General features: G+C 43.7%; 1 protein-coding gene and 1 long non-coding RNA gene across 2 annotated transcripts in view; both read left to right on the forward strand.

The window, feature by feature from the left end:
* Window positions 1-24,047, forward strand: part of LOC112566838 (activating signal cointegrator 1 complex subunit 3-like) — a 95,653-nt gene that overhangs the window by 25,051 nt on the left and 46,555 nt on the right. The window contains 2 exon segments of the mRNA XM_025243230.1: window positions 19,798-19,935; window positions 20,448-20,568. Of these exon segments, the coding sequence (XP_025099015.1) occupies window positions 19,798-19,935; window positions 20,448-20,568 (259 nt within the window).
* LOC112566842 lies at window positions 1,756-18,395 on the forward strand. Its single transcript, XR_003099707.1, has 2 exons — window positions 1,756-4,968; window positions 15,244-18,395. It is a non-coding gene; the product is annotated as an uncharacterized LOC112566842 (long non-coding RNA).

Genomic DNA, 24,047 nt, shown 5'->3' on the forward strand with positions numbered 1-24,047 from the left:
GCCTCGGATAGCGAATATTTCAGATAACGAACAAAACATTCGTTAAAAATTTGTCTCGGATAGCGAACAAAATTTCGGATAACGAACAGCCACGTGAACCACACGTGACCGACCAGCATGTCATCATTCGCGCTCGAGACACAGTTACGATCGGTCGTTCCTTGTCTGTGTGCATCCTTCTTATTTAGTGATTTTTGTGCTTTATTTTAATAAGATAATCCTCAATCATGGCTCCAAAGAAAAGTTTGTAGAAAAGTCTTTCCCTAACAGTGCAATAGGCAATAGGAGCCTAAACATGTTCAATGATAATGTGATGTCGTATTACCCAAGAGTGTTACAAAAAAGGCAGAAGCAACAGACAGTGGACAAGTTTTTTCCTTCAACCTCAAAGCGACAGAAAAAGGAAGTTACCCCCCAATTTTACAATGTCACGTGTGCTCATGGAAGGGGAATCAAAGCAGTAATTCCATCCCTTCCTCCCCACACCTCCATCCACCCACGCCGTCAAAACGACAAGTGTTCTGATGTTTAAATGCTTTCGTTAATGTTTTTATGTTTATTTAACTCCATTTATGTTGTATTATAACTGTTCTCACACACACACACACGCACTACATAAACCATTGTGTGCACGTGCCACATACACTGCATTCATGTATGTACGACAACTATGACTATACATGTGCAACACATATTCCATCTGTAAGTACTACAACTCAGCACTACCATGTATATGCCCTAATGTACTACTGTATATGGATTAATTACCATGTTTGTATTAATGTACTACAATATATTTATTAATTATTATGTATGGGTACTAAGAGACTATTACATATACACACACTAGTGTACTGCTGTGTATATGTAGTACACATACTTCTATGCATGTGTATACACCTTGAGTTTTACGGTATATACTGCTGTACTACTGTATGAAGTTTATATACTATTTTGTATATGCATGTATCTGGGATAGCTGGATTTTGAGCAAGAGTTCGGACAGCCAACAGCAAGAAAAATAAGAAAGTAATACAGATAGAACCCTGCTTACGAAGTCTATCTCAGTAAACTTTATGGGACCCTTGAATTTTCGGGAGAAGGAACAGTCGAGAAGTGATCTCCTCTACATGATGATGATGAGGAGGAGGATACGTTTCGTGCACCCAGCAACACATTTTGACCGCCTGTTGCCTTCCAAGTGATGATAAGCATGGAGGGTTTCTTTGTGTGTCAGATGGCCAAGACCAGTAACATCTGTCGTTATGGAGCAGAGTTTACGTTCTGTCAAATTCTACTTGAGTGATTTTATTTTCGTTTTAAAAGGAGTCACAAAGCTTTCTTGCTGCATAGAAAACTGTTTGGCATTTAATGATGTTGATATAGAGGAGTGTGTGGAATTTAATGATTTCAGTATAGTTGTTGGCATTGCAGGTTCAATTTATGTCTCTCTTGCACGTTGAGAAATATTTCATAGCCGGAGCGCTGTTTAACGTTTGAATGACTGTAGGGGTCTTTCATACAGATTTCACATTAAAGTATATCATAGCGATGCAAATAACATTAACAGTAAAAATATTCACAGACAGAAGAAAATAAACACAGAGGCTACCGGAGTCGGAAACTCTTAAGACTTTATTTTTTAAGATTTAGAAAACATCCTTACGAAGATCTTCTGTAAATTCTTCAGTTATTTGTTTGTACGTTAACTTTGGAAAGATTTACATGCAAGTAAAAAACTAATGATGGAATAATGTCTAATGATACCAGGTAATGATACGTTCAAGATAAGACTTGCCGAATTCAAAGTAATCCACCCTTTCCATTCTCAAGATAAACACCCACAAACATCAGCATGCACAGGTCAAGGCCACTCGCACAGACATCAGAGTTGTACATAACGAGTCATTAGGGGCTGGGAACCAATTAAATCTATTTCCTTTATTTCTTATGGGAAAAACTGTTTCGGACAACGAACATTTCGGATAACGAACAACTTTCCAGAACGGATTATGTTCGTTAACCGAGGTTCCGCTGTATTTGTGGTGTTCTCACGTGTGCCTGTCGTTTGTTTTGCACTGGAGAGCAATGGGATTCGTTGCTACACGCGACACTGACAATTCACCAATTTACCCTCTGGCAGTTTGCTCTTAATGTGGCCCTTCATTACAGACCATGGAGACATTTTGTTTGCACAACAGTCTGTCAACAAAATAGTCCTTAGGTATCTATTTATTAAGTGTACTTTGTTGGAACTGGCAAGATTTTATCCAGCCAGAAAACCGCAGGTTTAATGAAATGTAGAAATCATACATGGTATCTCTATTTCCAGTCTCCTTATAGCATGGCTTGTTTTCATAAACATACTAGTAATATAGTCCGAGGGCCAGGGCCATAGTTTTCTTTTGTTTTCGAATATCATAACACTTTCATTGTCTTCTTGTACCCCAAACCTTGCACCACCCCATCACTTGTTGAAATTGTGTCTTGTAGACTTCCCTGCAGTCTCTTACTACCAAAATTATTACTGATCTGAGCATATGGCACACACTTGTTGCAGGACACATCATTAAAGCAATCTGCTAGAACTCTATTTTTATTAAATCACTTTATTTGCATTGACGTTCATTTTCCAATCACAGTAGGTGTACAGTTAATGTATTTGTATACTCATATGTGTCAGTGTATGCTGTCATCATTACAGTATGGTAGGGAGCAATTTTCAAGTCGTGCACTTGAAGATCAATTCACAGTTCCCTGTAGCTGACAGGTCTGCATACTTCACAGTTTTGAAGGGAATGGCAATGAGGTAGGCACCAGCAAAAATAGTTTTCATGTTCACTGGTGTACTGTGACACCATGTCACCTGGCTATGCCACTGGTGTATAGTGACAACAGATCATCTTGTTCTTTTGTTGGCGTACAGTGATACCATGTCCTCTTGCACTTGTATTGGTATAGTGATACCTGTCATCTTGTGTCAGTTATTCACAGTGACACCATGCCATCTTGCAGTTTTTATTATGTACAGTGACACCATGCTGTTGCCATTGCAAATCTCATTGCGATCTCAGCGTTAAAATGTGTATCGCCTGGATCTTAAGCCAACATTGATGGAAAAACAACAGTCCCTTGCCCTGCACACTGACAATTTTTACAGGTAGAACTGGTCGGTGGGGAAAGCGTTCCTAACCACACCATCGGCAGTATTCAGATTGTCTATCACGGGTCCATTTTGACATTTATGTGTCGCGCATCTTGTCTGGAACCTGATGTGGACGCGAAAGCTCTTCTTTGCCCATGGTGCCGTCCAATTTAGCTCCATTTTTCAGAAGTTAGTTGGCTTGACTAGAGTGTCACTGCACCCTGCTAGCTGCTACCCGTTTCACCAGTGCTCAGCTTACTGATGATAACATGTGGAAGTTGTGCTGCTATAATCAGGTTTTTGTTTAGTTTTCTGTCGCCTGCAGTTTTTGCCCTGGAAATGAAACTGGAAGCTACCGGCAGAGCGTCCTCAGCTTCCTACATTGTCGTGTTTTTAGGATATCAACATTCACGTGTAGTTTTGTTGCTGTTTATCATTCCTTTATATGAAAATGAAAACAAACAAAGAAAAATACAAACAAGTGTGTCGACATGTTCTTCAGGCTCATTATCTACATCAGAGGCGCTCCCGTTGCATAACAGACTGCTTCTCGACGTCAAAACAACTCGATGACTGATTGTGTGTCGCCATAATCAAACTTTCTATAACTTATTGTGTCTAAACTCCTGGCTTTTCTACTATAGTTTTCTATATTATGCTGCAGTTGAGTTTCCATCTCTTTTCAATCTCCTTTTTAATGCCCAGTGTCTCAGTTGAGTGGTTTCCAGGCTGATCACCCAAGATACACCTTTTAAAAGTTGCCTTGTAGCCAACAGTCTGTCCAGGAGGATAAACTAGACTGTTTGATGTCTGTGTGGAGATAAAAAGTACCTCAAGCAAGTGGCGAGTATGATGTGTACATACTGAACACGTTTGTAAAATGCCAGCCACGGCTCACTTCATGATGCGACGAGATGGGTTTTCTGGTGCAGACAAGGACAGCTAGACAGCCAACGACTTGTGACCGCCCCCTCAGCAGGGAACAACTTTCACACAGGTGAAGACATCGCATCAATCTATGCAATCCCCGTGTTCCCTGAGGGCGCCATCATCTTTCTCTCGCCCTCCCCTCCCGTTGTGGGCCTGTGCGCGCGTAGTGGCTGTGCAACTTGCCCTCTGTTCATGCTAATAGCCATTTTATATAGCTGTTTAGCATATTGTGTATATTTTGCCGGCCCTTCCCATGGACCACAGTCCCTGCCGTACTGGGGAGGGCGGTGGAGTGCAGGTGTTGGGTGGGTGTAGAGATGATTAATTGTCTTTTGTCTCTAGGACGCAGCGCTGTCTTGCTTGTGACAGACGGTAGCACGGTTAACATGTTGACACAGCGGTTTGCCTGACGTAACAATGGGAGGCGAGTGGAGAAAGCAGCTGAGTGTAGAAGTGTGTAGATGTGTAGGTCACTACCACACTGACCAACTGGCGGCGTGAAGTGCTCGGCACTCCGCACGAAATACACTCAGCCTCCCATCGCATCATTCCTGCCGTATGTCACCTGGACGGAGAGAAAACACAAGAGGTCCTCAGGTAGACGTCTAACGAAGCGGAACCGAAGCTGTTTGCAGACTGTCAGTGATAGAGAAGCAGTCTGCCTGCGGTACTGACCGTCTGAGGCTGCGGAGAGCCGCGGTGATGAGCGAGGGGAGACAAGCGTGTGATGGGTCGGCCACGTGGCACGAGGGCAATTCGGGGTGAGGTGGTGGGAGGGGTGGGGGAGGGAAGCGACAGTCGGTGATGGACGGTGTTGACGGCAGCTGATGTGATGCGTGGTCCTTCACACACCTCGCCAGAGATCGGCACCTACAGGCAGCGACACAGCAGTGGTGAGTACAATACTTCCTTCTTTCTTTCATACTTTTGTTTGTGCGTGTGTGAGAGAGTTTCTTGGCGGTCAAAGAACAAAGAAAACTTTGTCTTATTGCTTTTAGTACTTCATAAAACCTGCATTTAATATTTTCCGCGTCGTATCGCATCTATATCGCGGCATAGAAAATGAGAGTAAAACTCACCAAACACTTCTACAGGCTTGCATTGACTGGCTTCTGAAGAATTATCTCACCAATAGATATATAACGAATATAATCCTGAACTGTGAACGAAGAAAGACGACGTTATGAAAGGAGTGACAAGCAGCTGTGATGAGTGCTATTGTCCTACAGATGTGTTCTGTAAACTTTGAGAGGTGAGATGGTTGTGAGAACTCCACTCACCAGGCTGAAGCAGAGCCTGCAGTGCTGGCCTCCCCTGCGCCGGTGGCAGCAGCCGCGAGTTGGTGGCGAGGGCGCCTGTGGATAGTGTTCGCTATACCATAATAACATGTGCCCACATATTCCCACCTTGTGTAATATAGTAACAAAAACACAACAGGGCCGCAATATCGAACCTTCCGTATTCGGCACGTGTGATTTGTTGTCGGGGTACGGCGTCGTCACTCAGGTGTGCATCAGTATTTGACTGGAGGTTGGGGTGGAGTAGGAGGAGGTGATGTAGACTGGGGTGTCTGATGCCTGTCGTAGGAATGAAACATAGGGTCAGAAAATCGTCCCGCCCACTGCAAAATAGATTTCACACACTGTGTGTGTGTGTGCCTTTATGCATTTTGTACAACTTTTGAAAAAGATGAAAAATGAGGGGCCGCGAAGAAACTCTCGGCCATGCCAAATGGTGTCAGGCCAAAAAGAAGAAGAAAAAAAGAATCCGACATGTCATTGTTTAGGCAAATATCATTTATAAACGCATTAAAGTAAATATTAAAAAGTTTTCGATACAGCGATATTAATATAGTTATTTTAATTCAAAGCAGGTAGGATGACTGTGATATATCTACATAGAGCAACAAAATATTCTGTTCAAAAAAGTACAGAAAAAGAGGCCATGTGTGTGTGTAGTAATAAAGTACCTTAGTCGAGTGACAGACGCATTTGAAATCTTGATATTTCTCATGTTTACTGAACTTACTGAATGGACTGGTATTGCTGTAGACGCCCAGACTAGCTCTTGGCCACCCGGTGTAGTTGCCGGAGTCAGACCGTGTGAGGCCTGGCGCCTGTTCTGCCAGAGCCTTACAAAGGTTCTGATGCCAGACAAAGGTGACAACAACAACCTGCCAGAGCCTTACAAAGGTTCTGATGTCAGACAAAGGTGACAGCAACAACTATGTCGCTAGGGTTGATGGCGAATGAGTGATTCTTCTGGCTTGGTGGTGGTTGAAAAACGTCCTGTGAGAGAGAGGCAAATGTAAAATGGTCTTCAACCTACAAATCCTGATTCTTGTAACTTTAATTGCTGTACTAGTGATTAAGGATATTATATATTGCCAGGCTCAACCTGCGTGGTCCACGATTATAGAAGAAAACGAACACATGGATTAGAGAACTGATGGTGCATATGTTGCTCACCCCTGTAGTGACGATGATGGTGGTCGTGTATGTGTTGGTTGGGGTAAGAGAAGGAACAGAGAAAGAATGCACTGAGTCATTGATTAACCCATCGCTCACAAGGTGAATTAAGCTGACCGAGGTCGTAAAACTGTCAGCATGACCAGATGACTCTTAATGACAGTCTTGTGTAGGGAATAGTTGAGGCCCTGGCACTGTGTACACAGTCCTCTGGGTGGATGGCTAACGCCTAGCACTCAGCTAACACGCTTATTAGGATTAAGCTGCCTGCTAGGGGTTAACCATGCAGCTAGCCGTTGTGTGCACCCAGCCCCTGAGATGAGGGGGTGACAAGGTTTGGAGAAATAAAAGTCAGCTGACATCTCTGAGGCAGCTGGTCCTGTCACTCACACACAACTTGGCTTCAGCACGCAGGCGCTCACATGGCGCTAGGTGCTCAAACGACTATATTCCTCCATAGCCTGCTATTATCTTCAAACACTCACATCATAAAAGTCAAGTAAGCGCCGTTTGGACAAAAGATCGAGTGACACAATCGCTGACTACAACACTGTAAAGTGCCATGGTCACTTGTTGGAGCAAATGAGGTGACACACAGGTCAACAGTGTGGATTGATGAACATGCGAACCGAATGACAGGATCGACTTGCGAACTAGACAACTATTGAAAAAGAAAAGGATGCAAAGTCACAAATGGACCGTGAAAAATCTGTTTAATACAACGATTGATGAGAGTAATGAATGACAACTAACATGGTGACACAAATAAACATAAGACCCTCCCCCCCAAAAAAAAAACAAAAACAAAAAAACAAAACAACAACCAAAAAAAAAAAAAAGACAAACAACCAACTAAACTGTTGGTGTCTGTGTAGAAACAGGTGAAGGGACTATTGATTTCATCACCTTGCCTTTTCCCACGACAATTACACCTACCCTACTTTTGTTACGACTTTATAGAACTCATGTGTGCACGTGCGTACCTTTTCCTCTATCCTAATATTTAGAATATATTTCCTGCATATTTATAGTCAAATGTTTTAAGACTTTTTTTCAGGGTTATGATACTTATAAATATTACTATTGAATGTTGTGCGATTCATAAAATAAAAACAAAAGGAGATAAATCAACTGTAGGCTCAGAATGAAAATGAAGGCGAGCCAAGGTAAGTCAGTCAGTCAGGTGTGATGGTGTCATGGTAGTGAGACTGTAGCCTGACAAGCTAGCAAGTTGTGATGTGTCATGGTAGTGAGACTGTAGCCTGATAAGCTAGCAAGTTGTGATGGTGTCATGGTAGTGAGACTGTGTAGCCTGACAAGCTAGCAAGTTGTGATGGTGTCATGGTAGTGAGACTGTGTAGCCTGACTAGGTTATGTGATGGTGTCATGGTAGTGAGACTGTGTAGCCTGATAAGCTAGCAAGTTGTGATGTGTCATGGTAGTGAGACTGTGTAGCCTGATAAGCTAGCAGTTGTGATGTGTCATGGTAGTGAGACTGGTAGCCTGACAAGCTAGCAAGTTGTGATGTGTCATGGTAGTGAGACTGTGTAGCCTGATAAGCTAGCAAGTTGTGATGGTGTCATGGTAGTGAGACTGTAGCCTGATAAGCTAGCAAGTTGTGATGGTGTCATGGTAGTGAGATTGTAGCCTGACAAGCTAGCAAGTTGTGATGTGTCATGGTAGTGAGACTGTGTAGCCTGATAAGCTAGCAAGTTGTGATGTGTTGATGATGTGTCATGGTAGTGAGACTGTGTAGCCTGATAAGCTAGCAAGTTGTGATGGTGTCATGGTAGTGAGACTGTAGCCTGATAAGCTAGCAAGTTGTGATGTGTCATGGTAGTGAGACTGTGTAGCCTGATAAGCTAGCAAGTTGTGATGTGTCATGGTAGTGAGACTGTGTAGCCTGATAAGCTAGCAAGTTGTGATGTGTCATGGTAGTGAGACTGTGTAGCCTGATAAGCTAGCAAGTTGTGATGTGTCATGGTAGTGAGACTGTGTAGCCTGATAAGCTAGCAAGTTGTGATGTGTCATGGTAGTGAGACTGTAGCCTGATAAGCTAGCACTGTATGTGGGACTGTGTAGCCTGACAAGCTAGCAAGTTGTGATGGTGTCATGGTAGTGAGACTGTGTAGCTTGATAAGCTAGCAAGTTGTGATGTGTCATGGTAGTGAGACTGTAGCCTGATAAGCTAGCAAGTTGTGATGGTGTCATGGTAGTGAGACTGTAGCCTGACAAGCTAGCAAGTTGTGATGGTGTCATGGTAGTGACTGTAGCCTGATAAGCTAGCAAGTTGTGATGGTGTCATGGTAGTGACTGTAGCCTGATAAGCTAGCAAGTTGTGATGGTGTCATGGTAGTGAGACTGTAGCCTGATAAGCTAGCAAGCTGTTGATGTGGGACTGTGTAGCCTGATAAGCTAGCAAGTTGTGATGTGTCATGGTAGTGAGACTGTGTAGCCTGATAAGCTAGCAAGTTGTGATGTGTCATGGTAGTGAGACTGTAGCCTGATAAGCTAGCAAGTTGTGATGGTGTCATGGTAGTGAGACTGTAGCCTGATAAGCTAGCAAGCTGTTGATGTGGGACTGTGTAGCCTGACAAGTACGGAGTAGTTTAGACAAATAAATACCTTGATAGATTGTTGGCTGGCAGCAGTGAGTACGGAGTAGTTTAGAAAAAAATAAATGGACAATGAACGACGATATAAAGAGTGGTAAATTGTGGAGGATGGAAATATCAAGCTAAACTAGTTGCATGCAGTGACTTGAGATAGGCGGTATATAGGAACCGAATTTGCTCACTTTAAATGGAGGGCAGATAGAAGAGAAGAAAGACGTTAGTGAAGGAGCGAGGGTGCAAAATGTTTATACAAATGTTTATACAAGAAACATTATACAGAAAGTGTACATTCTGCTCTCTGTAGGTAGCTGAACGCTTTTAGACAGATGGAACGAGGGAACATTGCAGTGCAGTTTGGTCTTGTCGTCTGCTGGCAGCCAGAGTTTCAGGTCGTGTGGTCCGCACGAAGGACAGGATGGTGTTTGTAAACACAGGGAGAGTACGCCCTGTGTAGGGAGAGGGGAGAGACCTTGAGATAAGGGGTTGGCACGTGAAAGAAATAGTCAGTTACTATTCCACAACACTTGATACTTCCCGCATGCTGATAGGCGCGTGAAAGAACTAGGTATTTACTATGTCGTAAGGACACGTGATGTCTCCTACGCTCTGGTATTTCCTTGACGATATTAATATCTTGGCGGAGATTAATTAACAAGGTTGAGGTGTAGAGTTGCCAGGAGATGGGCGGCCTTACTGCTGCCAACACTGTCTTTGATGCCTGACCAGAGCATGTTAGGCCTGTCCCCAGTGTTATGACTTTTGACCCCTCCTGTCAGACTGGTGGGAACAAGTCCTTTGTCACTTTTGCTTGCTAGTCAAAGGTTTGTAGGCAAAGGTTTCATTCCCCCGCCCTCTCCCAGTCTGGAGGTTCTTGTGCGGCAGGGATGGGAACCGTTTTTCCTGCAAGGACTATTGACAGTTATCAAATTATCTACTTAAAATGAGCCTGTTAGGCGAAGGTGTGGTTTCGCCACTGTGTTAAGGGTGTTGTGACGTGTACAATGGCACATGCGTGGCACTGCGATTCTCTCAACCACCACAACTGGCCTTTTCATAATTAGATGCGAGAAATAGGTTCTGCTCCTAGGAAAAGCAGAGCCAAACAACCATTTGGAGTCTGTAAAATATAGTTTATACTTACAACGTTCCTAGAGGAGACAGAGTATAGCAACAAACCCGTTTTCCTTGATGCTATTTCTCTGTAGTTGTTCAGGGTTAGTGCATTACTAATAATGAATACTATATATAATACGCATATCTAGAGTTCCAGAAGTGGTTTTTCCTCCACTTTGGCTGAAGGTCACATGCAGTCCTATTTCTCCAGAAGATGTTAGTGCAGACTGGGATGGGACGAGTTGAGGTGCGGAGGGACACGAGCCCGAGGATGCTGGCATAATCATACTAGTGTCAGACTAGTGTCATACTAGTGTCATACTGTCTGTGCCACAGACTGCTGTATGGCCGCATCACTAGGACACGACTGTAGGTCACACACGGTTGGCGGCGAAAACATGGAGACTAAAGTAAAGAAAATCTCCCCAGAATACATCGTCTCCTGATAATTGCACACAAAGATTCTTGCTGTTATATGTATGCTTGAATGCTAAGGTAGCTGCCGCTCGGCGTTAGGTAATTTGTTTGTTGTTTTCTTTGTCGGATAATTATTTATCAAGGTCAGCGAGATAGGCAAATATAATAGGTCGAAAACTGTTTGCCGTGACGTCAGTAGGGATGGTGTCGGATGCTAGTGGACGTGCCGACCAGCCATCTTCTCAAAACATGGCCTCCACATACTTGGCAATGCTGGCATCGTTAGCAGCCAGCCAGCACGTAGCCATCGACACAGCCAGACATTTCCTGACAGTGCTGACGTCACGATAGTGTCCGACTGTTGTAGCGAACTGTCACCTTGTAGTGTACCCTCGCACTTCCTAGCTCCAAGGTGGATTTCTTTCTTACTCCTATTGAACTCGTGCATTTTGTTAAGAATGTGTGTGTGTGTGAATTGCTGTCTGCCATTCTGCGGTTTCGCACATCTTAAATAGACGTAAATGTAAGATCCCTATTCTTCACACTAGAACAAGAAAATCACAAGAGAAAAGGTCAACTGCTGCAAGCACCACAACTACTGTAGCTGCCACTTGTTGTTCAGCCTTGGTGGGAAGGCATTGTGCCACGTGGCTCTTGCAGTTCTGTCAGTCGCACACAAATCAGTGCATCAGCTCACCGATGCCAGAACTGGCTTGCCTAAGAAACACATTACCTTTCCGTACTAAAAGATTCACGGGGTTTTAATTTGTTTAGAAGGAGATGCAAGCACTCAAGTGATGCAACATGTTGGCGTACCTGGAATATCACAATTAGTTGGCCACTGTTATCTCAGTACAGTGGAAAATAAGCAGCAAGTACTGAATGATCGTCCTTCGGTGTTCCTTCTGACCGGTCTTTTAGTTTTGTGCCAGATGAGCGAGTATATCAACTGATGTTGACATCAAATGAGCGAGTATATCAACTGATGTTGACACCATACAGACACATAGTAAGTCACTGGGGTGTAGCCACCCTGTGTAACCAAGAGCTCATGTCCCCATGTCAAGGCACTGCTCGCTTGAATCAGCTTGTGGCAAAGGGATCCACGCTGTTGATCGTATGACAGCTTATTTATTTTGTTTGCTGAGGGCCATACACTATTGTCAAGTGAAAACTGAGGTTGGAGACAACTCACACTTTGACAACAAACAACAACAAAGACACTTTGACAACAAAGACACTTTGACAACAAACAACAACAAACACACTTTGACAACAAGCAACAACAAACACACTTTGACAACAAACAACAACAAACGCACTTTGACAGCAAACAACAACAAACGCACTTTGACAACAAAGACACTTTGACAACAAGCAACAACAAACACACTTTGACAACAAGCAACAACAAACACACTTTGACAACAAACAACAACAAACACACTTTGACAACAAACAACAACAAACACACTTTGACAGCAAAGACACTTTGACAACAAACAACAACAAAGACACTTTGACAACAAAGACACTTTGACAACAAACAACAACAAACACACTTTGACAACAACAAACACACTTTGACAACAAAGACACTTTGACAACAAACAACAACAAACACACTTTGACAACAAAGACACTGTCAGCCTCCAGTCTCTGTCCCGTCATGTACTCGTCTGTGTCCCGTAATGCACGTGCCTTGCTTGTCCCTCAACATTTACCTTTCGATTGTGCTTCACTTGAAGTAAATATGTTTGCTAGGAAGAAAGCTGGAGATATATTTGAAGTTCAAGTGACCCTGAGGTCGCCCTGCATTTCTCTGTCGTCGGAAACGAGGCTTCGTCTGACAGGCTGAGTTGTTTTCTTCTGCCACTTCGCTGTTTTCTTGTGTGATGTCTTTGTTTATTCCTTACCCATAAGTTTCTTTTCGTTACGTGCCGTATTTGTTTCTCTTAAACTTTCCTTTGTTATTGTTTTACTGCTTGTAATTGCCTGGCTTTCCGTTTTTGGCGGATTGAACTGTAGCGGTGACACTGTCCGCCATGACAGATTTTAGATCTTGTTTCTCGCTCTGCTTTCTTCCTTCTGCGACTGAGCCTGACGTGAACTCCTCCTTTGTGACCGTTCTCTCAGCAAAACATGCCACCCTTGTGTGGTGGTCGTCGTCAGCATCAGCATCCTTACGATGAAAGGGAAGCAGTGAACGTCATCACCAGTAACACCAGGTGTAAACACGACCGACTAGATCAACATGGTGGCACGAGGACAGGACACGGCCATACCACTGCTAGACATCAGATTAACATAGTGGCACGAGGACAGGACACGGCCATACCACTGCTAAACACTAGGTGTAAACATCAGATCAACATGATGGCACGAGGACAGGACACGGCCATACCACTGCTAAACACCATCAGATCAACATGGTAAACACCAGGTGTAAACACCATATCAACATGGTGGCACGAGGACAGCACACGGCCATACCACTGCTAGACATCAGATTAACATAGTGGCACGAGGACAGGACACGGCCATACCACTGCTAAACACCAGGTGTAAACACCATATCAACATGGTGGCACGAGGACAGGACACGGCCATACCACTGCTCAACACTCGCTTCCATCTTAAGCTTCTAACTTCTCACTCTACATCATCCGCACAACAGTCACTGAAGGCGACATTGTAGAGTTTGTAACAGGTCGCCACCTCCATATTTTCATCAGCACTGACACGGGCTTAAACAGCAAGACGACGACAGCGTCTCAAATCATTCCCATCCTACACGTGGAGACAACAAGGCGACTACAGCGTGAGTCCATCTCACTCCAGTGGGCCAGTGTCTCAAATCATTCCCCATCCTACACGTGGAGGCGGCTTTGCTATTATCTACAGATCATCACTTGCCAAGTACCTGTCTTCTACTACTGCTTGATTGTTCCCACATACATCTTTCGAATGTGTACAGGTATTTCGGCTCCCTGGTGCTCCATACACCTGTTCTACATCTATAGACCCTCCGAGTGCCACGAGCAAACTACAGCCTCTGCCTTTTTCTCACCATTTCGTGACGTGGTGGACTAGAGCAATGCACTCAGTGGACACAGTGCTTCTTGGCGATGTCATGTCCATTGTGACAAGTCTCCTCCTGACACAGTAACAATGTCACAGTTGTGACACACTTGTCGTCTCGTCCAGTCCGTGTTGCCGCCCACGCACAGGAGACATGACATCAGGAACTGGGTCACGCATCGACCTGACGACGAGTTGATGTTGGCAGTTGATGTTTCTCGAGTTCTGTCATCTAACCATTACTGCGTACTGATCGAACTTCATCGTATCATCGGCGCCACTTTTTACATCCATTCGCTTGTTACGCAGTGTTGATATACTGGCATTACATGTTGAGATACTGGCATTACATGTTGAGATAGTGGCATTACATGTTGAGATACTGGCATTACATGTTGATATAGTGGCATTACATGTTGAGATAGTGGCATAACATGTTGATATACTGGCATTACATGTTGAGATACTGGCATTACATGTTGAGATAGTGGCATAACATGTTGATATAGTGGCATTACATGTTGATCTACTGGCATTCAAAGCGCAACTTGACGTCAACGTGTCGAATAACAACGTGTCCAAGAAATGCATCTTCACTTTTCACTCAGCTTCCTTCCTGTGTACAGTAAGCTGTGAAGACTCAGGGGATCAAAGTTATCGACAGACGCTACAATGTCTCTACATGTTTATTCGCTCTTGTAGGACATTTATTAGCCCTAGGTTTAATTGCTTCTCCGTCTTTTCGATGGCCTGACATTAGTGTAGTGAGGGTTGATGTGACATCAAGTGTAACTGCTGTTGTCAGCAGCACTCACTCACCTTTATATCATCGTTGCTGCGATCGAAGGCTGCTTGTGGTCGCCAGCATCTGTATTAGAATTCATTTACACAACTTGTACCTCACCTGTTTGCTACAGTCAGATTTCTACATCCCCACAGTATCGGACACAGAGATAGGTAGAAGCGTACATACTTTCGTGCTGTGATTTCTAGTAGAAACAAGAAAGGTGTACAGCCACCTGTCAGGCAGCGCCTCACGTGCGAGTGGGGAGCGAGAGGCTGAGCACAGGACACGATGTACATGATGCACGGCTGTACATCGCTTGTTCTGGGGACGGACAAATGTCTTTTACAGAGATAAAGACCGACAATGCACAGAACTCGTAGTTAAAATTGGCTTTTTATGCTGGGATAATCACGGTAAACGAACTTCAAGCAGCTTAAATGGGTTCTGGCAGAGGTGTGAAAAAAAACAAGGTTACTGTACATACATTTTTAGTATTGTGTAGTCGCTGGTGGTCAACATTTTGATCATATTCGAAGATTGCAAATTCTCCGTGTATTTTGTTTACGATGCAAAGACTGTAGTATAGCGAGAGAGAAAACGTGTTTGCGCGTTTGAATGCTCGCGACTCATTTTGTGGCATCTTTTGGATGATTTGTGTAACAGCCAAGTATTTGTTTTCTGTTCCAGGTCACAGGTTGATGTGGACGTGACGAGCTGTCAGCAAGACAATGAAACGAGAGTGATATTGGCTGCACCACCAAAGCATATCATCGTGACAAACTGAATACAATTCCCTGGTATAGAGTTAGCTCACAGTGTGGTTTGAACTGAGCACTGCTCGCAGTCTTTGTGACCTCGCGACCTGTGGCCCGTTAGCTGAACAGGAGAGTGGACGACTTGCATGTCTCACCTCCCCCGTCCCCATCTTTTGTCGCCCATAGGTTGTGGCCTGGTTTTGATACGGGCACTATTGGACTAAACACTTGGAAACCTGGATGTCGCTCCTCCTCCCCTGTCATCACAAATGAGTCAGTGAGCGCCTTAGTACCGCCTGTTAGGGAGACAAGCACTGTTGCTTGACTTCATGGGCTTTCTTTTTAAAAAGTGAGGAGAAAGCCGTCTGCTACCTGCTCATCACCACGATTTGCTCGTGGCTCAGGCTTTACAGTAATTCACGGAAATATTTCTCATATTTCTGCAGCGCATTGTATTCTAATAATTGCTACTGAGTGGACATCAGCGACTAAGCACAAGCATGGTGTTGAAGATAACAGGTCTGTGCATGGTGGCAGCACTAGAGTAAGCCGGGCTGTCAAGTGATGGAATGACGGTTGTGTGCGCTGGAGAAGTTGTCTCGTTAATCTATTGTCTTGGAGTGATCAGTGCATGACTTAATCTGGGGTTTCTATAATCCTTATAAAGTGGATCAGCGTGGTGACCTTTCCATCATTCGCACATCGTAACTGCACCTCTCCACCCTTACATATCCCCTCCGCGACACTCTTTCTTCACCTGTGGTGCGCACATCATCGCTTTCGTTGTTGCCCGAAGTAACCTAGAGGAGCTGTCACGTGAACTCAGCACCATGGAGCTGCTGGGCATGCTGCAGCACTTGGCCACGTGGAGGGCGTTGAGCGTGGTGGCTTTCCTTGACGTGGTCTTCATCCTGCTGCAACTCAGCTCCCCTCCCACAGGCGTGCACCCTCTCTTCATCCTCTTCTCTGGCAGCTCCGATCACCTCGATCCGCACCAGCGGCTGCTGCAAGAACTGCAGGTGGAGCGCCGCAAGGTGTTGAGCGACATGCTGCACACGGCGCACACGCTGCGCAACGCCACGCGCACGCTGCAACTGAGTGAGGAGATGCTGGCCGCCGTAGACTCCCGACTGCAGGCGTTTGAGAATGCACTGCGCCACTACAGCGACCAGCATCCCTAGCGCAGGCATCAGCTTGGAGTGGTGGGTGATGGGTTGGTGGGGAGTCTGGGGGAGGGGATCTCGCTGTTGCAGTCAAGAAGCAAGTGCGTAGTCCGCACGCACGACCTTTTCAGACAGTGGCACAGAGGAGCGAACTGCACTTTTTCTTGTAACCGAGTGGATGTTGGCCTTGAGTGTGCGGAGGAAAGGGAGGAGAAGGGGAGACCTGGTGTAAGGACTGATTGATGGCGGTACTCAAGAGCTGGACCTGCACACCTGGCAAGACAGCAGTGGGACACAAAGTCGATTGTCTGTGATAAGGTGACTCCAGCAACAAATCTTCCGCCATTATGGTTACAGTCGTCAAGGGGAATAAACGCAACGTTCATTGACGGTGGCAGGGCTTCTGCTTATTGTTGAAAAGCATGATACCTGCCTGTAAGCTTTTCAGGGAAAGTTTTTATGTCTTGGTGCCTGCAAGCACTTTAAGCTGCAGTGTTACATAAAGTTTAATAGCGAACAGCTACTGTTACTGCTACTGTTGTTTGGTTTCTCTTTTGCGTTTTCTGTATTTGTTTTATTCATCATCGGTTTGTTGTTTATTCTTCTGTAGTTCTCATGTTGTTTGTTTTCCTGTCACTTGTAGGTTGCCCACGACTTGTTCTTAAGCACTAAGAGCATGCTCTTTAGGAGTGTGATGCACTATACAAATATGATAGCAACTTTTGGCTGGCAGTTTTGAAATGCCATGTCACTGTTAAATAAGTCATCACAAAACGAGGCATATCGTAACATCCTCTAAAAAAGTTGACTTTTTCGTAATTCGCTGGACTCGTGCTATTTGCTACACAATTTGGACTGCTATTGCATTAGCATAGATTGCAAAAGGTCATGTGATGACTATAATTGCAATCTGGGTCTGTCATGCTAATGGGCCATTGTATCTCAATTAGATTCTCAGTAATTCTCAGTAAGAACACTATTTGCCCAGGTGATAAAAATCTAAAGTAATATTGGGACTGTGGAGGAAATAAAAAGATGCCTTAACGATGTTGGACACGAGAAAGCAAGAGTTGATTGCAGTAAAATCAGACTAAACGTTCAAAATAATGAACAGTGTTGTTTGTGCAGACCACTTGACAAATTTTCCACTGATTGACTTTCTGGACAGTCTTGCAAAAGGTTGAGAAATCTTACCAAATAGTCGTACCCTTTGTTGAGAGAGTTAATCAATTTTACTGACCACATGGGCTTATTTTCCAAATTCCAAATCCATGCTGATTTTCAACAGCTGGTTAAGGTGACTGATTTATTTGCGTTTTAAGAAAAGCAATCATCTTCCGCATGGTAGTCATGAGAAAGTCTTTGTGATGTTGCCTGTTTGTGTTGATATTTTTTCCGACCCTGTTAAAACTCAAGTGCATTCCATTTCTAAATATATTACAGTTAATGCAGACACTCCACCACTGCAAACACTGCAGTGCATTATCTACTCAGTGACAGCAAGGGCTGTTGTTGTCTGGAAAGTTAGTCGTAGGTGTAATAACAATGACTTCATTGCTGTGATGGGTAGTCATGTGATGTCAGTATGCATACTTGTAACTGCATAGTTGGCAACCGTGCATGGCACTGCAGTGGAGGTTATGAAAGTGTATGCTAATTATAATGCTGATGAGGACAAGTTCACTTTGCAGTGTTGTAATAGTTTATGAGCGCTAATGGCCAATATTCACTTCAAAGCTTAACTTTATCTTTTGAGAATAAGTCTTATTTTAGTGTGACAAATTCTATTGATATTTACCATATCTAAATCTTGTACAACATATAATGCAGTAACAGTAGTGTGTGACACATTTATTGTGTTCCATTTCACTTTACCATGAAGACATTCTTCATTCAAGAAATTAAAGGACAAAAAAACATACATTTCAAGAGACTTTTTTGTTTTTCCATACCATCTTCTCCTACACAAGCTGACTGCATGGGTCATGGCTATGCTTCTCTGTTCATTATGTGAAATATAAAAATTGGATGTGTTTTTGCTACATGTATGATGTGTGTGATGAGGGAAGTACTTAAGTAGGATTAACAGGACTATCCTGTATTAGAAAAAGGCATGAATTTACATGCATGCGCAGCACACATGCAAACATCAAATATAAAACTCGTCACAGGCTATTTTAAAGTGTTAATAGACAAATTGACTTCAGAACAAGAAAATAAAACATTGAGAAATGGCACACCCATCCAATGCAATCACTAATCATTCCCTCAGGCATTGATGCCTCTCTGAAGGGTCAAAAATAAATTCTCAGAAAATACTAGGTTATGTTCACAGTGGGGAAGTGGATAGCCGAGTGAGAACAGAGCGCACTGGTTAAATTGAAATGCCTGATCAGCACAGAAAACTGTCCCCAGTAGGCCCAGCTGGTGGGAATGGGTACCCGACTCCATAAAGGGTTGTGGAAGGTAAGGCAGCAAGGGAGAGAAGATGGGCACCGCCCTCACCTAAAGCTGGCCCCGAGATATGCGCGGTCTCTAACACCCTACTCCCCCAAAATGATATGAGAAGGTTAGGGGATGAATTTACCTTTACCTATGTTCACAGTGTATGCTGCACATTACATATACAATAAAATTCCCACACACATCCAGGTACAGTCACTGCTGATGATAACGTGCCTTTGTGATGTTGTAGGGAAAACATTAAATTTTGTCATTTTCACTCCACAAAAGATACATGTTGAGATTCATTTGAAAATCTGTCAGATTTTACCCACTCAAGAAACAACCAGTGGGTCTCCTTACCTTAGGTGCATTCAGAATTGCAAGTGCACACTCAGACCTGCATCTCTAGTAAGACAGACCTCTAAAGCAGAGTATGGTGATATGCATGTATGTGTGGGAGAGAGACCTTGATAGTTGCAAATCCACACCGCCTGATCCAGGACTACTTTTGTCTGGGTGGTTCGGTGGCATAACGGTTAGCGCCTGTCACCAAAGTTGGCTCACCTGGGTTCAGGTCTCTTCTGGGGCATCCTGTTCTTTCGTGATGTACCCTTAGTTGCTGGCTCAGTGTAAAACATCAATTCTCCCACACACACACACCTTTTGTCTGTACAAGTGATGGATTTCATTTGGTTTGTATATTTTGCTCCAGAGCATCCTTAATGTTTATTTTACTCATCCTAAGATGCTACCCATAACTCAATTGTTTTTAAATCTACCGTGTAGAGCAAATATTAGTAAGAGTGTCATATAACTTAGTCTTGTGGATGTAAGAGTGTCACGTGACAGGTATTAATAGTTGTTGTGTTTTTCTGCAGATGGAAAATATTATCAGTGGTATCCGTGACAACAACTTGAAACTGATGCTAGCTTTTGGCATTGGTATTCATCATGCTGGTCTGGTGGAGCGAGACCGAAAGACTGTTGAGGAGCTCTTTGTCAATCAACGCATCCAGGTAATCTGTTTTACTGATAATCTTAATATTTTCTTTTTGTCAGTGGCTGTTAAGCTTTATATCCACCTGTTGCTCAAACACTAGAGAGCCATTGAATACAGTAATCCATTTGGATTGTTGAGCTAACTGATGAGGCGATCATCCTTACTGGGGAAGCAGATAGCCAAGTGGTTAGAGTAGTGGTATCTCTGAACTCAGGCGCACCAGTTTAATACCTGTGTGGTGCAGCAAACTTCCTCCCAGTCGACCCAGCAGTTGGGGAGGGCTATATGATTCCATAGAGGATTGGCAACGAGGTGAGAAGATGGGTATTGTCCTCATGTAAAGCTGGCCCCAAGAAAAGTGAGTCTCAAACATCTTACTCCCTAACTACCTGAAAAAACTTTAGGTAACAACCTTTTACTCACTAGTCAACCATATAAATATGCTACTATTTGTTGAGTAAGGATGACAACCCTGATTAAAAAAAACTCCGTTCATTTCATTTTGTTTACTCTTCATTGTGTCTTCAGGTTCTGATAGCCACTAGCACACTGGCTTGGGGAGTGAACTTTCCTGCTCACTTGGTCATCATTAAGGGCACAGAGTACTTTGATGGGAAGACTAGTAGATATGTGGACTTTCCTATTACAGGTATAGCCTTTCTGAATATTTGCACTTGTATAATGTTAGTCCCCATGAACCTGGTTTCTCATGCCATGGGTGGACACCCGGCCTCTTTCTCTGCCTAGGTGAGTGAGCTGGCCCACCCTTTTATCGTCTACCATTCCTTTTTCTCTTTTACTGGTCCCTTCGCCAACACACTCTCCCCCTTTTATTCTACTGTTTTATCTTTCCTATCTTCTGTCTATACTGGTCTTTCTCCAGAAGAGGATAGGATCCTGAAGGTTGAGGTCACTGAGGAATTGTGGCCTGTCACACCAACCAACCTCTCAGGTCCAGACTTCTCCTTAACAGGAGGTTGGTGTGGCCCAGGCCTACACCAGTTAATGGGCTGGTCGCACAATACCCAAGCTGTGGTAGAAAACTGCAGCCAGGGTCAATCTGGTCTGTCTCTGAAGGCCTTCTGTGCAACCCTGCTACAAATACCCTCGGTGATACTGCTCAGTTGCATCCCATTGTTTGACTCTAGTAGGTGGAGAGAACGAATTGTAAATCTTTCAACAATGGCTATGAAGAAATCAAATATTAGGAAGCACAACAGAGAAATTGAGACGTCTTTGGACAGTGAGGATGAAGTAAAATGTTTGTAAATCTGTAGAGGGAGCTTGTTAATTGTCAGAGGATTTAAAGATATATTTTCTCAGGGTTTTCTTCCATTAAACACCTTTGCACCTGACAATTTTTCATCCAGAGCAGAAACCAGAAGACCTCTAAGGCCCTTTTTGCCAATGGAATGGAACAGCTCCCTCAACTGTTCTAAGGGACACTTAATCCCCGACACTTCATCCCCTAGACTTTTAATCCCTAAGCACTTAATCCCCAGACACTTAATCCCTAAACTAAATCCTTAACTATAAAAATTATGAAGTTAGAGAAAAATTTAATTGAAATTCAAATAATTCTAATTCAAATCATGCTACAGTCAAATCTCCCTACTATGCCACCTCTCTACTATGCCACTCTCGGTATTATGCCACTTTTGCTCGGTCCCGACTATAAATTCAATGTAAAAAAAAATTTACTATGCCACCCCCGACTCTCTCTACTATGCCACTTTTTTGTGACTGTTAAAAGACACAAGTTGTGAAATTCCGCGCAGTGCTCGATTATTATACTGTACGGTAGTGTGGGACATTGCAGTTAGGTGGGATGGAACATAGCACGCACACAGGGAGGGTGGAGGCTGGCAATGTGGGGGGGTGGTGGTCGCTGGCCGGGTGACAGCCACGTGACAGGGAAGGTGTGAGGGGGTCGACTAGCGACAGGATGCAGGTGCGCGGATGTGGTTGGAAGGGGTGGAGGATGAAGAGGTGAGGGGAGAATGAGAGGAGACAGCTAGCGAAGCCACGATTCTTGAGAGCTTTGTGGGCAAAGGACTCCTGTCTCTGACCGGCCCGCCAGTATATATACTATACATACAGTATTGGGTAAAACTGAGTTAACTATATTAGTCCGGCCCTCTAAAACCATCCCAATTTCTCATGCGGCCCTTGGGAAATTAATTGCCCACCCTGCTTTGGACTGACGGGTAACTTGAACAAATAAAGCCGTTTTACGAATAGGTGGCATAGTTTTGACTGTATTAATTTCATACTTCAACAATATGATATGAAAATTGTTCTTGAGTGTTTGCGAGGTAATTGTTGTTAATCAATATGAAAGGTAAGCTAATGATCGGAGGTACAGAAGACGATCCATTGACTCATATCTCTCTACAATGTTGCCAATTCTCCTGGCTAACTCAGCGTATTTCCTCTTTGGACACTTCTCTGTTCCGGCGCATGATTGTAGAACAGACGCCTTGTGTTGCTGACAATCCTTACGTAGACCTTCAAGGAATGTTCACATTGTTGGGTGATGACAGAAGAGAGATTGAAGGGCGTGATGCCAACCCTCCACAGAGTTGTTTGTTCGTTATACAGGCATTAAACAATGCTTTATAAAAGAATCAGTGATTAGAAATCACTTATTGCTCTATACAGGAATAAGTGTGTGGGGATGACGTATTCTAATTCAATGCTTTGACAGAAGCATTACATAATGCTTTATAAAGGATTAAGTGTCGGGGATTAAGTGTCGGGGATTAAGTGACCGGACACCATCATTGGGGGTTACAGCTGTCCAAAGGCTTCATCTCTGGAAGTCTGTACCCACTTTTCTCACTTTCTGTTTACCAAAATACCTGATTTTATTGGAGGTCAGGTATTTGCAGGTCAAAGTGTCTCTTCATTCCTTCATTGCTGTGCTGCTTCAGCTGTCAGCATTATGGACACAGGGCTAGCTCCTGCAAGTCCCAAGCCCACTGTTTTCGCTGTGGTGGGACTGGCCATACTGCAGGTGATTGTTCCTCCATTGCACAATGTGCAAACTGTGATGGTTCTTATGTTGCCTGACCATATTATAATCAACTACCGCTGATCCCATCATGTACATTTCAGTTAAAGGTGACTGGACTAGTGATGTTATGTAGAGGTGTGAGGGATCAGGTCTTGCTGATGATGTACTTCCTCATGGTTGCCCATACTGCTGCATTCCACACTTTGTTGAATACCTTCTTAACCTTCCTGAAGAATCCCGTGGTAACCCATTTGAGTTCACTGCTGCTTAGTGCTGCAATCTGCTTTTCTGCCTATTCTTAACTGATTTTTTTCTGCTTGTGGTTTCAGTCTGTTTTTCAACATAACTTTTTGTTTTTTTGCATGATTGTGCAATAGTTCTGCTATAGTTGTAGAATACTTTTTTGGGGAAGTGTCACAATGAGAGACTTAATCCAACTTATAAGCCATTCCCCATTCTTTTAGATCATTGTGTAGAATAAGTGCTAATAAGTGCTATGCTCTTTGCCAGCCTGGACCAGTTCTGTTGGGATTTTCTTAACTCCTGGTGACATCCCTTTCTTTAATGCTCTTACTGCCTCTTCTCCTTTGTGAAGTACGGGACGGTCATCCTTACTATTTGGGATGGGAATGTTCGGTGCCTCTGGGTCTCCTATAGCTTTCTGATGTATAACTCAGGTCAGTACTTCTTCCATCATCTAAGGATGTCATATTCTTCCATGTCTGACACTTGCCTGATTTGTCTCAGTAGAGACTTGCTTTTGTTTCATGTGTGTGAGTGCATTGACTGTTTGATATGGCTTTTTATATTCTTCAGGTTTTCTTCAATGTCACAGCACTGTTGTCTCTTCTGCAGTTGTTCATAGTAGTCTTCATCATCATCAGATTTTGAGCGCTGGCTTGGATGACAGCAATGTTAGAAGAAGTTGGATTAGAAGATGAAAGGAAAGTGGTGTAGAAGAAAGGAAAATTGGAGAAGTTATGTGGTTAGAACCAGCACTGTTTCTGTTAAGCAGAATATGAGGAACTGGTGGAGATGCACGGCCTCGTACAAGAAGAAAATGTTTGCAGTTAGTGGCTTAGAAAAGCATGTTATTGTAAGCTTGTATTGCC

The sequence above is a fragment of the Pomacea canaliculata genome, linkage group LG6, assembly GCF_003073045.1.
Source record: "Pomacea canaliculata isolate SZHN2017 linkage group LG6, ASM307304v1, whole genome shotgun sequence".
Taxonomy (NCBI): domain Eukaryota; kingdom Metazoa; phylum Mollusca; class Gastropoda; order Architaenioglossa; family Ampullariidae; genus Pomacea; species Pomacea canaliculata.